The 11,568-nt window shown below is 50.8% G+C and overlaps 1 protein-coding gene across 1 annotated transcript in view; it reads left to right on the forward strand.

Moving 5' to 3' along the window:
• Nucleotides 1-11,568, forward strand: part of LOC111141612 (solute carrier family 13 member 3) — a 60,279-nt gene that overhangs the window by 38,751 nt on the left and 9,960 nt on the right. The window contains exons 9-10 of the mRNA XM_022494305.1: nucleotides 2,325-2,422; nucleotides 7,287-7,399. Coding sequence (XP_022350013.1) covers nucleotides 2,325-2,422; nucleotides 7,287-7,399 — 211 coding nt within the window. The remainder of the gene's footprint in view (nucleotides 1-2,324; nucleotides 2,423-7,286; nucleotides 7,400-11,568) is intronic.

Genomic DNA, 11,568 nt, shown 5'->3' on the forward strand with positions numbered 1-11,568 from the left:
GAGGTAGGCAGAAGATGGGGAGCAACAAATGAGCAAAGACCAAGATTGGGGAGCCTTTTAAGAAAGAGCAAGTGGGTGACCATGTCAGATTCTGGTGTGCCAGAATATGATTAGATAGGAAATACGTCCTCTGGCTTCAGTGAGATCTGGTGATTTCCATCAGCTCCATCCAGTAGAAATATAATGGGAGACACATACAGTTCTGTACTCTCAGAGCACAGTGACTCTTGGAACCTCAGTCTCCCCCCAGTAAAAGGGACGATGTAAGGTTCTGATCTCATGCAGGTTACTATGAGAAAGAAGCAACGTCATTTCATGGAGCCAAGAGGAGTGGCTCTTACTACCATTGTCTTATTTTTCCAAAATGAAGATACCTTATTTTTTTTTTTCAAGTGAAAAGTGGGTGTTGTAAACATTCCAACAAGACAAAGAAAGTGAAAATCACCTAGAAACTCAGTTTCCAATTCTGACGACACATCTTTCCTGACTTAAAAATGCCTGTCTGGGAACTGTCCTACATCTCAGTCCCATGGGTGATTACAGGCCTGTCTACACTAGCCAAAATGTAACCCATATCCTTTAAGTGGGTGCATTTTATTGCATGTTAATTATATTTCAATAAAGCTAACTGTAAAAATACACGTAAACTAGCTAAAAAGAAACCTATCTAAACAGAAGATTTTTTTTAACAGAAATGTGATGACAGTAGACACTATTTATAATCTGCCTTTTTCTTTTTTGTTTAATTAGAAAAGTTATGCATACTCATAAAAAATTCAAATAATGCTGAATTGAAATAGTAAAAGTCACAATTAGAAGTTTGTTGTCTAACAGATCTGATAGATACACACACACACACACACACACACACACATATATACATATGTTACAAAAATTAGACAGTATGATAATAATCACGGACAACTTACTATTCCTGACCTACTTCATTCTTTTTAAACGCTCCATAGTATTCTGCAGAATGATAGCATCTTAATCTATTTAATCAATTCCTTTTGGATTGTGTCTGATACTCCAAATAAAAACTTTTCTTTTGATTTACAAAATATCTTGGTTGTACTTCTATGTCAATGCGTAAAGATTGATATTATCTTTTATCTTTAAAAAAGCAGATGCAGGGTATTTCATTCTCAATATACTATTATATAGATATTATTGTACACAAGTTATTTACACATGTCTGTACTAAAAAGCTCCCATTTCTTCCTTCTGATCCATGTGGAATATCCCTGTTTTACAGGGATATCCCTATATTACATATAATCTGTGTACAAGAGCCCGGTTTTCCTGAGGATACCTTCCTAGAAGTACAATAACTGAATCAAGAGGCATTCACGTGTAAAGGATGGAAACATGTGGCCAGCTGCCCTCCCGAGGGTTAAACAAGTTTCTTTTCACACTGCCAGTATGTTTTCCAATGTCCCCATTAAGTACTATCATTGCCCTTTCAAGTCTTGCCTGTTAGCAGACAAACGATAATCCGTTAGCCTGGGGTTTCTGTTTCTCTGATACGGTGATACTGACCATCTTTTCCAGTGTCTTGGCCTTTTGAATGCTCTTCTTCCCCAGTGTGTGGGCTGAAAGGGCTTTTGTGGACATCTGGCTCTATGCTTCATTGAGCTAGGAGCCAGACAAATCTGGGTTCAGTGCCCGTCTCCTGCATGGACCGTGGCCTGGCCTTGAGCAAGTTGCTTCTGCTCATTGAGACTCAGAATCCTCATCTGAGATGGAAGCTGCCTGCCCCAGAAGGCTGTTACTGAGACTTCTGTGAGCTTAATGTGTCCACGAGGCACACAGTGGATCCTTGAGAGGCGGTAATTAGATTTTGAGGGGCTGTGAGGCGGCCTCCGTCTGCGTTGTGCTGGTGCAAATGGGCTGCATCTCTGAGTAGTAAGCTGCCCATCCCAGGAGGAAGGCAAGCAGAAGTTGAACAAATGCAGACAGACTCTTAGAGCAGCCCTGGTTCTGGCGATCCGCGGGAGTTCCACAGATCCCATATTTGGTGGCACTCAGAATTCCTCCCTCTGTGGTTCCGTGTGTCTTCCGAGGAGGCTAAGCCTTTGTCTCCAGTGACCTCAAAGAGCCTCAGGGAGCCGTGGGCAGAGAGGGCTTCAGCATCCGGCCTGTTGGATCCAGGCTGAGCGCAGGCAGGATAATATTCTAGTATCCCGTGACCTCCAACAATGCTCCCTTCCCAGCAAGCGCCTAATTCCCACCCAACAAATCCTCATTTGCAAATCTGCCAAACCTGCGGCTGGCCAGCTGCGACGCCCTGGGTCATGTGCTTTGGGGCCTTGTCATTATAGGTTTGTTTCTGATGCTGTTACCGGAGTGGCCATTGTCATCATCTTGTTCGTCTTCCCATCCCAAAGGCCCTCTTTCAAGTGGTGGTTTGACTTTAAAGGTAAGGTGTCAAGGCTGGGGTCTCAGTGGGCTCGGTGAGGCTGTGACTCAGGGCCCACGCCTGGGACCCGAACCCCACCACACTAACCACGTGGTCCCGCTTCTTCCCTTTTCTCTGTCTGAGGCCTTACCTGGTCTGGGCACTTGGGGCTGCCGGAGGTGACAGTCCGGGCTGGTGTTAGCAGCCAGAGTCGGCCAAATCCAGCTGGCTGTCTCTTGGTACCGCCCGTGAGCAAAGGGTAGCTTTTACATTTTTTTTTAAAGATTTTATTTATTTATTTGACAGACAGAGATCACAAGTAGGCAGAGAGGCAGGCAGAGAGAGACAGGAGGAGGAGGCAGGCTCCCCGCTGAGCAGAGAGCCCGATGCGGGACTCGATCCCAGGACCCTGAGATCATGACCTGAGCCGAAGGCAGAGGCTTTAACCCACTGAGCCACCCAGGCGCCCCGCTTTTACATTTTTTAATGGTTGAAAAGAATCAAAAGAGAAATATCTCATGACACAGGAACAGTCCATGAATCTCAGATTTCCGTGTCCACAAATAAAGTGTATTTCTTCAATAAGAAATTTGTGGACATTTATTTATATAGTCACATCAGTACCTACATGCTAGCCTCAGTTTTGCCCCTTGGCTCACAAAACCCAAAATATTTACCAGCTGATGCTTTTATAGAAAAACCGTGTGGCCCCTGGGTCCACGACAGGAGTTGCAATTCTGACTCCAGTGCCTAAAGGGTCAGGCGTGCAAATCTCCAGCCAGGTTGAACCTGATAGGAAGCAGTGGGGGCCGAGGCACAAACAGCCTAGGGGCGGCATCCCAGGTAGGTTTAAAAGGATCACTGAGCCCTCCCAACCACACCTCTGCAGTCTGGCCTTCAATGGCCAGCTTGTGCCCCCACTGGGCTCCCAGCAGGTGTCTGTCAGGACAAGGCATGGCCCCCTACTCCTGGGGACAGAGCCTGTGCTCCAGCTGGGACAGTGGGATGAGCTCCACACCAGGAGTCAGAAATGGGATCCTCATCTTGAGTCACAGGCAGGTTAGCTCCGCAGTGGAGGAGGGGGTCTGAGCATGGGGCAGAACACGAGGGTCAGCAGGGAGACGGTATCACAGGGCTCCAGGAACGGTTATGGCCATTGAGTGAACCCTAGGTCCAAGGAGCTGTGGGCAAAGACTCCGTAGCCCGGGCAGGACCTGTCTCTGCTCCTCTGTCTGGCTTCCCGCTGGCCTTCATCACGTGCACCGGGGACCATGTCCCAGCCTCTCCATACTTTCTACCACTTCTAAGCTTTGGCCTCTTTATAGTTGCTGCTTTTTTTTAGAACTTGGGCTCCCTTAGCGTGTCCTCTCTGTTTTAATGCCCGCCTTCTCCCGGCTCACCTCCCACAGTGGCTGCCCGCTACCCCATCACTTCCGGCCAGCTCACGGCCCCCCCTGTAGCCCAACAGCCTCCCTTGCCCTCTGTCCCTTGATCTTTTGCTATATGTCTGTGCACCTGCTGTCTCTCTACTTCCCATGGTACTGCTGAGAGGAAGAATCTGCTTGGTCTGGTGTGGTATTTGGGCAGCCCTCCCACCAGGCCACCTTGTAGATGCCCGGCCAGCCTGGGGATCGGCTGCCCTTGATCGAGTCCTGTCCGTGGTTCTGTCACCTGGAAAGCCGGGGGCTTCCTCTCCACCGGGGCTGTGGGGAGGGCCTGTGCTGTCCATGTCCGATATCCCAGCCGTGTTACTGACTTGCTGGGTGACCCTGGTGAGTTCCTAGGCTGTCTGTTCCTAGGTTGCTTTCCCACTTCGAGAATGAACATGTCCCTTAGACATTCTTCATCCCTGGCTTGAGTAGTTTCGTAGAACAGAAGTTGCAAACTCAAATGCCCACAGGGAAGGAAGAGTGTTGGGTGCAGCAGACTGGGCGCAGGAAAATGTGTTTTGTGACACACGACCCTCCCCACCCGGCTTTCCTTTTGCCTTGTGGAAACAGAACAATGTCTGTTCGAGGAAAACAGCAGCTGAGAGGGCTCGTGACTGGCAAGAGCCTTCGCATCAGGGCAACCCCCTCGCGTCGTGGGGTCTGTGGAAAACTGGCAAGCCAAAAGCCTGTATACAAAAGGGCAGCTGTGACTCAGTTTCCACCGAGTGTCACCGTGCAGGAGAGCAAGGCTAGTTTTGCCAGATTTGCTGGTTTTTCAAGAGAAACAAACAAAAAAAATTGTATGCAATCTCACTGATTTTAAGTGGTGGCCACGAATCTGAATTGAGAAACCCTGTGTGGGCCAGCAGCAGGCGCGCGAGAACTCGTCTGGGAGCTGGGTCTGGTCTGCTCGTGGGGTGCAGCTCGCCACTTCAGCCGAGAGCTCTTTGGGCTGGAGTTTCAGGTGTTGCCTGATGGATGGGGAGAGGGTGGCCTCCGGGAGCACCACCTGTCCTTCGGCCATCCATGGGCCCGCGAGGTCAGGGCTGAAATGATGCGTTCTCGCACTCAGCCAGCAGGACTTACACGGAGCCTGAGAGAGTGGCCAGTTTCCACGGAGAGAAAGTGACTTGATCAAGGTCACACAGCTAGCTAAACAGAGACAGGGGTAAAACCCAGGCATCCAGGCCAACCTTGATTTTCTTACTGTACTCTCTGTCTTCCGTTCTTCTCTGGGTGGAAGTCACACTTGCATTTCTGTCCCTTTATGTCACTCACCAAGTATCGAGGCAATGCTTCCTCTTTGGTGGGCAGTGTGTCTGTGGCGGGATGGTGGGGACGAGGACAGTGATAACTTCCATTTCCTCTCTGTCCACCAAGCTCTTCCTCCCGATGTCCTGTGGCTCACTCCTATCACTGTACGCAGACTCCATCCAATGTCACCTCCCCAGAGAAGCCTTCCCTGACTACACTACCCAGAAAAGCATCCCTGCCTTGTCACTCTCCACCCTTCTACCCTATTTTCTTTCCTTCCCAACACATTATATTTCCTGACATTATATATTTATTGGTTTCTCCCCTGCCTCCCTTATTGGAAACGTTAAGTTCTCCAGGAGGAGGGATTGTGTCTGTTTTGGCCACTTCGGAATCCACAGTGCCTAGAGGAGTGCTTGACACTTGGTAGGTCCTCAATATATATTTGTGAGATGAATAACCAAGGGCTTGCTCTGGCCCACACCCAAAGCTGATCCCTTTGCCCCCAGGGGCCCCCTTCCTCTCCCCAGTGGGTCTCTGAGGAACTACAATTGCTCCCTTTTACAGATAAGGACACTGAGGCTCAGGGAAGTAGTCACTAGCTCACATCCCACAGCCGAAGGGCAGAGCTTGGATTCGAATCTAGTTCAACTTCAGAGCCTGTGCTTTCCAGCCACTGCTTCAGACAGCTCGTTGGCCCAAAGCAGGGCTAGAAGTATGAGATTCCCATAGTGGGACGCTGTGCTTTTAGGAAACAGCCGCAAGGGCGTGGTCGGATGGGAACATCGAGAAGATAACCCAAGTGAGGGCACAATCCGTGCCTGTCATGGAGCAGGTGGTGTCATCAATGCTCACCACGTTGCTCATTTAATCTGCCTGATGTTAAACCCACGGTCAGGGCCTTCTCCTATGTACGGCAAGTCCTTTTACTTTTTCAGACCTTGCCTGCCTCTTTAATGAAATAATACTGTCTTGCCTAAAGGCGGAGAGCTGAGCCATCCGACGTCTTCCAGCTTTCATCTTAGAAAACGAAATTTGGAAAAAGCTGAGAAGGAGAAACAAAGTGTCAGTGGTTGTGTGACCAGGAATTGTCCTGGGGAGGAGAGCGCCACTGGGCATGAGCCAGACCTGTCCTCTCGGCCTCCCTGATGGCCGCCTGCAGGGATGGCTCCATTTCAAGAGCGTTCACCCTGCTGCAGGCATCGGGCGACACATCTTACATCACATTAGCGGACAAGCATTTTGGAGTACAGGCCGGGTGCCAGGTAGTGACGCGGGGATCTGGCTCTGAGCCGAACAGGACCGTGTCCTTCTCCACCACCAGCTCTCGTCCCCTCATCAGTGTTCAGGGGACCCTCCAGGGGCTGTTTCTGCGCCACAGGTCGGCTGAGGATATGGGGGCTCAGACAGGCAAGGTCACGTTCAAGGGCATGCAGTGAGCCAACACCCAAGCAGGGTCTGTCTCCAGGCCTATGCTCCCAAACACGGGGGTAGAAAACCAGCCCTCAGGCCAAATGCAACCCCACTTTGGTCAGTAGGGTACCCTGGGAGCCATGCCTGCTCACGTATGTCCTTTCTGTAGCTGCTCCCACCCTATGTGGTCTCCTGGTTCCACAGAGGCTGGCAGAGCCTGGAGTGTCCACCCCCTCCCCCTTTATGGACATTTGCTGCATCCCATTCTAACCCTTACTTGCAGATACTGTTGCTTTTGAGGAAATAAAATCCTCCCACAATCCCATGAACCAAAGATACTCCGTGTTTCTCTTTTCCTGAATTTCCTTCCACTTTTTCCCTCTCTGTACACATTCAGTGACAAAGAGAGCCTTTTCTATTATAAATGAGGATGAAAGCTGCCCCAGAAGGCGTTTTGGGACATTGAAAGGATGTCCTGCGCGGAGGTGGGGTGCCCGGTTCCAGGAGGTTCTCACGCTCTGGGAGCCATGACAATTATTTTCATTCTGAATGGAGCAGAAGCCCCTCGTGATGCTCGAGGGGTTTTCCCCTGAAGCTCCGACATCAGATGCTGGAGCCAGACTGTGGCTTCTGGGAGACCCACCCCTCAGGTGTCCCCACAAAGATGGGGCTGCAGGGGCTGGTGACCCTTCCCCAGAATGAGTGTCCTGGGTGTGTTTTGGGTCCTCCTCTGCCCCTGGGGGGTACCCGTGTCCCCTCTTCAGGCTAAGTGCCTTCTCTCCACCCAGCTTCCAACGAAGAGACAGAACCCTTGCTGACGTGGAAAAAGGTTCAGGACACGGTGCCTTGGAACATCATTCTTCTCCTAGGAGGGGGCTTCGCCATGGCCAAAGGCTGTGAGGTAAGAGCTGCAAGCCTGGGGAGGGGTCCCCCTGTCCTGGCTGCCCAGGTCAGAGCACACGGCCGGCCACCAGATTCCCCAGCTGCCACACTGGGATCATCATGGCTCCAACCTCAGCACCTGGTGCCGTGGAGGAAAGGAGCAAGGTCTGATCCAGACGCTCCAGGAGTCCACGATGAGCACAGTACTACCAACTACTCCTACTCTCATGGCTGGCAGTGTCCCCTGGGCACAGAGGAATAACCCCGCCTTGGTCTCCCGCTGGGGCCAGGCACTGTTCCTCATGCTTTACATGCATTACCTCATTTAAACTTCCCATTAAGCCTATTGGGAAGGCTTGGCAAGAATGCCATTGTTATCCCCATTCTACAGACTAAGAAACTGAGGCACAGAGAAGTAAAGCGATTTGCCTAAGGTCACACAGCTATGCACGTGGGATTCGAATCCCTGTAGTTTAATGCCACGGCCTATGCTGGTAACCATCATGATATAAATGTTAGAAGTTGTTCATATTAGTTAGTGTGATTATGAATACTATTCTAGACAGCTCTGCGAGCTCAGAGGCAGGGCTGGTACTAGAGCGAGGGGGGCAGAGCACAGAATTTCAGGAGGCTGTGGCTGTCGGCGCAGTGCAGGTGCAGGGTCAGAGGGCCCTGCTCAGAGCAGGGGCAGCCTCGCTGTTACCCCTTCAAATGCTCACGTTGACCATAGGGGCTGGGTAGTATTTGTGTCCCCATTTTACAGATAGGAAAACTGAGGCAAGGAGAAGTTAGTTAAGCAATTCCCTGCAGGTTGTACGATTGCACTCTGCTCAGGAGCTGGGGTTCCAACTCCAGTCGTCAGCTCTCAGAGTCCAGCCTTCTAACGGCTCATTTTCAAGAACTTCCCAAGTGCAGGCATCACGTGAAGTGCTTTGCAAATGGGGGTTCGATTCTTCTTGTCCACACCAATGAAGTAGATGCGGTTGCGTCCGCATTTCAAAGATGAGGGAACGGAGGTAACTGGAGATAACTCGAGGCTGAATAGCTTGCCTATGTTTGTGAAGCCAGGAGATTGTCAGAGACAGGATTTGAACGCCCCAGTTCACGATGCTGGGCTCCACTTCTCCTTGTAAGCCAAGGCATTTAAAACCACAGTCGATTAAGGGCTAATCTGAATTAAGGTGAAGGAAACCTGAGATTCCCTCTCAGATTGCTTTCTTTCTTTAATTCAGTTCTAATTTTCAGGTTCCGACGTGGATAGGATATAAGACATCCGCAGAGTGTATGCTAGTAAGAGCCCCAGGCTTGAGAGTCCGAGAGTCCGGATTCAAATCCCAGCTCTACCACTCCTCGCTGGGGCACTTGGGGCAAGTTTCTAAACCTCACTGGGCACCAGCTTTCTCATCTATGAACTGGATCAATGTTTCTACTCTTGGGGCTTGTTGAAAGTAATTAGAGAACGTAACAGCTGGCATAACACCTCGCACATGGGGAGCACGCAGAACTCCCCGGGCACTCTCTCTAAACCCTCGTCCTGTGGCTCTTGTGGGTTCCCCTCCAAGGAGCAGACTCTGCAATGCAGGCAAGTGAAGAGGGTGTTAGGTGGTGCCCCCGAGGTTCCCGGCTGTGGACAGGGGGAGGGCAGGGTGGGGCAGCACAACCGTGAGCAGACCCCACGACACCTCCACCAACCCCACAGGGAGCAAGGAGCTGAGCTGGCCCTTCGGAGACATCCGGCCTGGGCTGAGATGGCCAGGCCATACCCCGGCATCCCTGCTTTTGAGCCGCCCCATGAGTGAGTGCGACCTTGGGCAAGACAAGGTCTGAGACAGCCCCTCGGGCTGACAGTGGAGGCCCGCTGCTGTTCACGGGCCCTGGCTCCCTGCGCTGGGACAAGTGGGCCCTCAGAGTTTGGAGTGCTAAGCCATTATATCAGGTCACCCACAAAGCCTTCACTGAAAGTGCTCTGGGTGGCACATTCAGGTTCTTGACACAATGACTCCTTTTTAGGACATATATTTTTATTTTACTCATTTTTCCCTCAACAAATAACACATACAAGTCCAATAGTATAGACTTCAAAGGGAGCAAAAGGATGGTTGAGCAACAATACTCTCTTTGTCTCCATTTTAAGAATCCCAAGGACCAGAGAGGTTAATTGACTGATCCTAAGTAACACAGCTCATAGGTAGCAGAGCTGGGATTTGAACTCCTGCCTGTCTGACTTTTCTCACTCCTGCCTTCTACTGGGGATGTATCAGGGAAGGCTTCCCAAAGGAAATGACCTATTATCCAGGTCCTGAAGAGGCCGCACAATACAATGGTAAAAAGCACGGGCTGTCGAACCAGACTGTCTGGGTTGGAGTTGTGGGTCTTGGACCTCTTTGCTGTGTGGTTTGGTTTTCTCATCTGCAAAACAGGAATGCTCATGGTGTCAAGTCATAGACTTGTTACAGTTATGAAATGAGCCAATGCATGTGGAGCACTTGGAACACAGCCGATGTGGTTGGTTATTATAATTGAATCTGGAGGCAATGGGCGGGGGGCAAGGGAAATCAGAATCAGGGATGACATGGAGAGTCTTGCCTGAGCAGCTCGGTGGAGAGGGTGCCACTTATCCAGGTAGTGTGAACCTTGCCTGTCCCTGAGGCAGGGGATAGAGGAGATGGTTCTATACCCCAGAGGCTTCTCTGAGTTCAGGATGTGGTGGGAAAAGTCTCGGCTCTCAGTGGAGGCTGGGCACGCTGGACAGCTGGGCACGCTGGGAAGCCGGTCTGGCTCCTGGCCCAGCCCTGCACCGCTGCTGGGGTTTCTGTTCAACAAGGGCTTTGTCAGGCAGCTGCCCTCCTCACCCAACCCCTGCTGGTACCGGTCCCTCCCCAGGCCAGCACAGCCTGCCCCAGGAGGGACCAGAGCGCTCATGGCACACCCTGCTTCCTGGCCTCTGCCCAGTGCCCTCCCCAGGCCACTGCCAGGCCTCCTGGGGCTTCCAGGTCCTTGGATGGGGTCCAGCATGAGGCTGAATATGTGGACTCCCCAGTGATGGTTCGGAAGGGCTGGAAGCTGTTCCCAGGGCTTTCTCTGAGCTGGCAACTCACTTAAACCCACTTAGTGTCCTCAGTGCATTTTGTCTCCCTATAAAACTGCCCATGACTCCCCATATATTTAGACTTGAGTCTAAAGGCTTCCTTGGCCTATACACAGGCCCCAGCATGGCCTGGACCTTGCCTACCTCCTTGGTATTGGTGCCTACCTCTCTTCCTTCATTGGCTCCCCTCCAATCCTACTGGCCCCTTAATGTCAGCCACACTAGACTCATTTGCACCCCTGGACCTTTGCATCTTCTTTCTTTCTGCCTAATGCTCTTCCCCAAGATCTTGAGCCCTGGCCCTTCAGGTCAGCTCCAAGGTCACCAACTCAGGGGTCCTCCCTGGCACCATGTCTAAGTAGCTTCCCCTATAGCCACTCTCCCATTTTTTCCTTCCTGTTTCCTTCCCCCAAATTTCCTGATCATGTGTTTGCTTGTTGGTGTCTCTCTTACCAGAATGTAAGCTCTGTGAGGGCTTACATTACATCTGTCTTAGTCATTCCTGTTCCAACACCGAGAAGAGTCCTGGTTCGCAACATGCTCAATGAACATTTGTTGGACATGACCTGTGAGATGGGCTGTTTGGAGTGTTGATGATGTGAGGCATGGAACGTGCCCAGCACAGGGCAGATACACACCAATGCTAAAACCAGAGCCACCTTCAACCTCACTACTGTTATTGTTATTATAGTTTTCCTATCTCAGGGGTTGAAAAATTGGTCTTCTTCTGCACCTTCACATATATCCCATTTAATCACCATCCAAATAAACTTTTCTATGAATATGTATTCAGGTTACAGGAACTTGAGAGTAAGTCAGAAGGGAGCCAGGCCTGTAGGCAAGTAGAAACATGTCTATTTTCCCCATCCCTCATTTCCTGCTGGAGAGTGACCTCAGTGAGGATGATGGTGGTGGTGGTGATGATGGTGATGGTGATGATGAAGGTGATGATGGTGGTGATGGTGGTGATGGTGGTGATGGTGATGATGGTGGTGATGGTGATGGTGATTATGGTGGTGATGATGGTGGTGATGGTGGTGATGGTGGTGATGGTGATGATGGTGGTGATGGTGATGGTGATTATGGTGGTGATGATGGTG

The sequence above is a fragment of the Enhydra lutris genome, unplaced genomic scaffold (assembly GCF_002288905.1).
Source record: "Enhydra lutris kenyoni isolate GAN:26980312 unplaced genomic scaffold, ASM228890v2 scaffoldscaffold6, whole genome shotgun sequence".
NCBI classification, from domain to species: domain Eukaryota; kingdom Metazoa; phylum Chordata; class Mammalia; order Carnivora; family Mustelidae; genus Enhydra; species Enhydra lutris.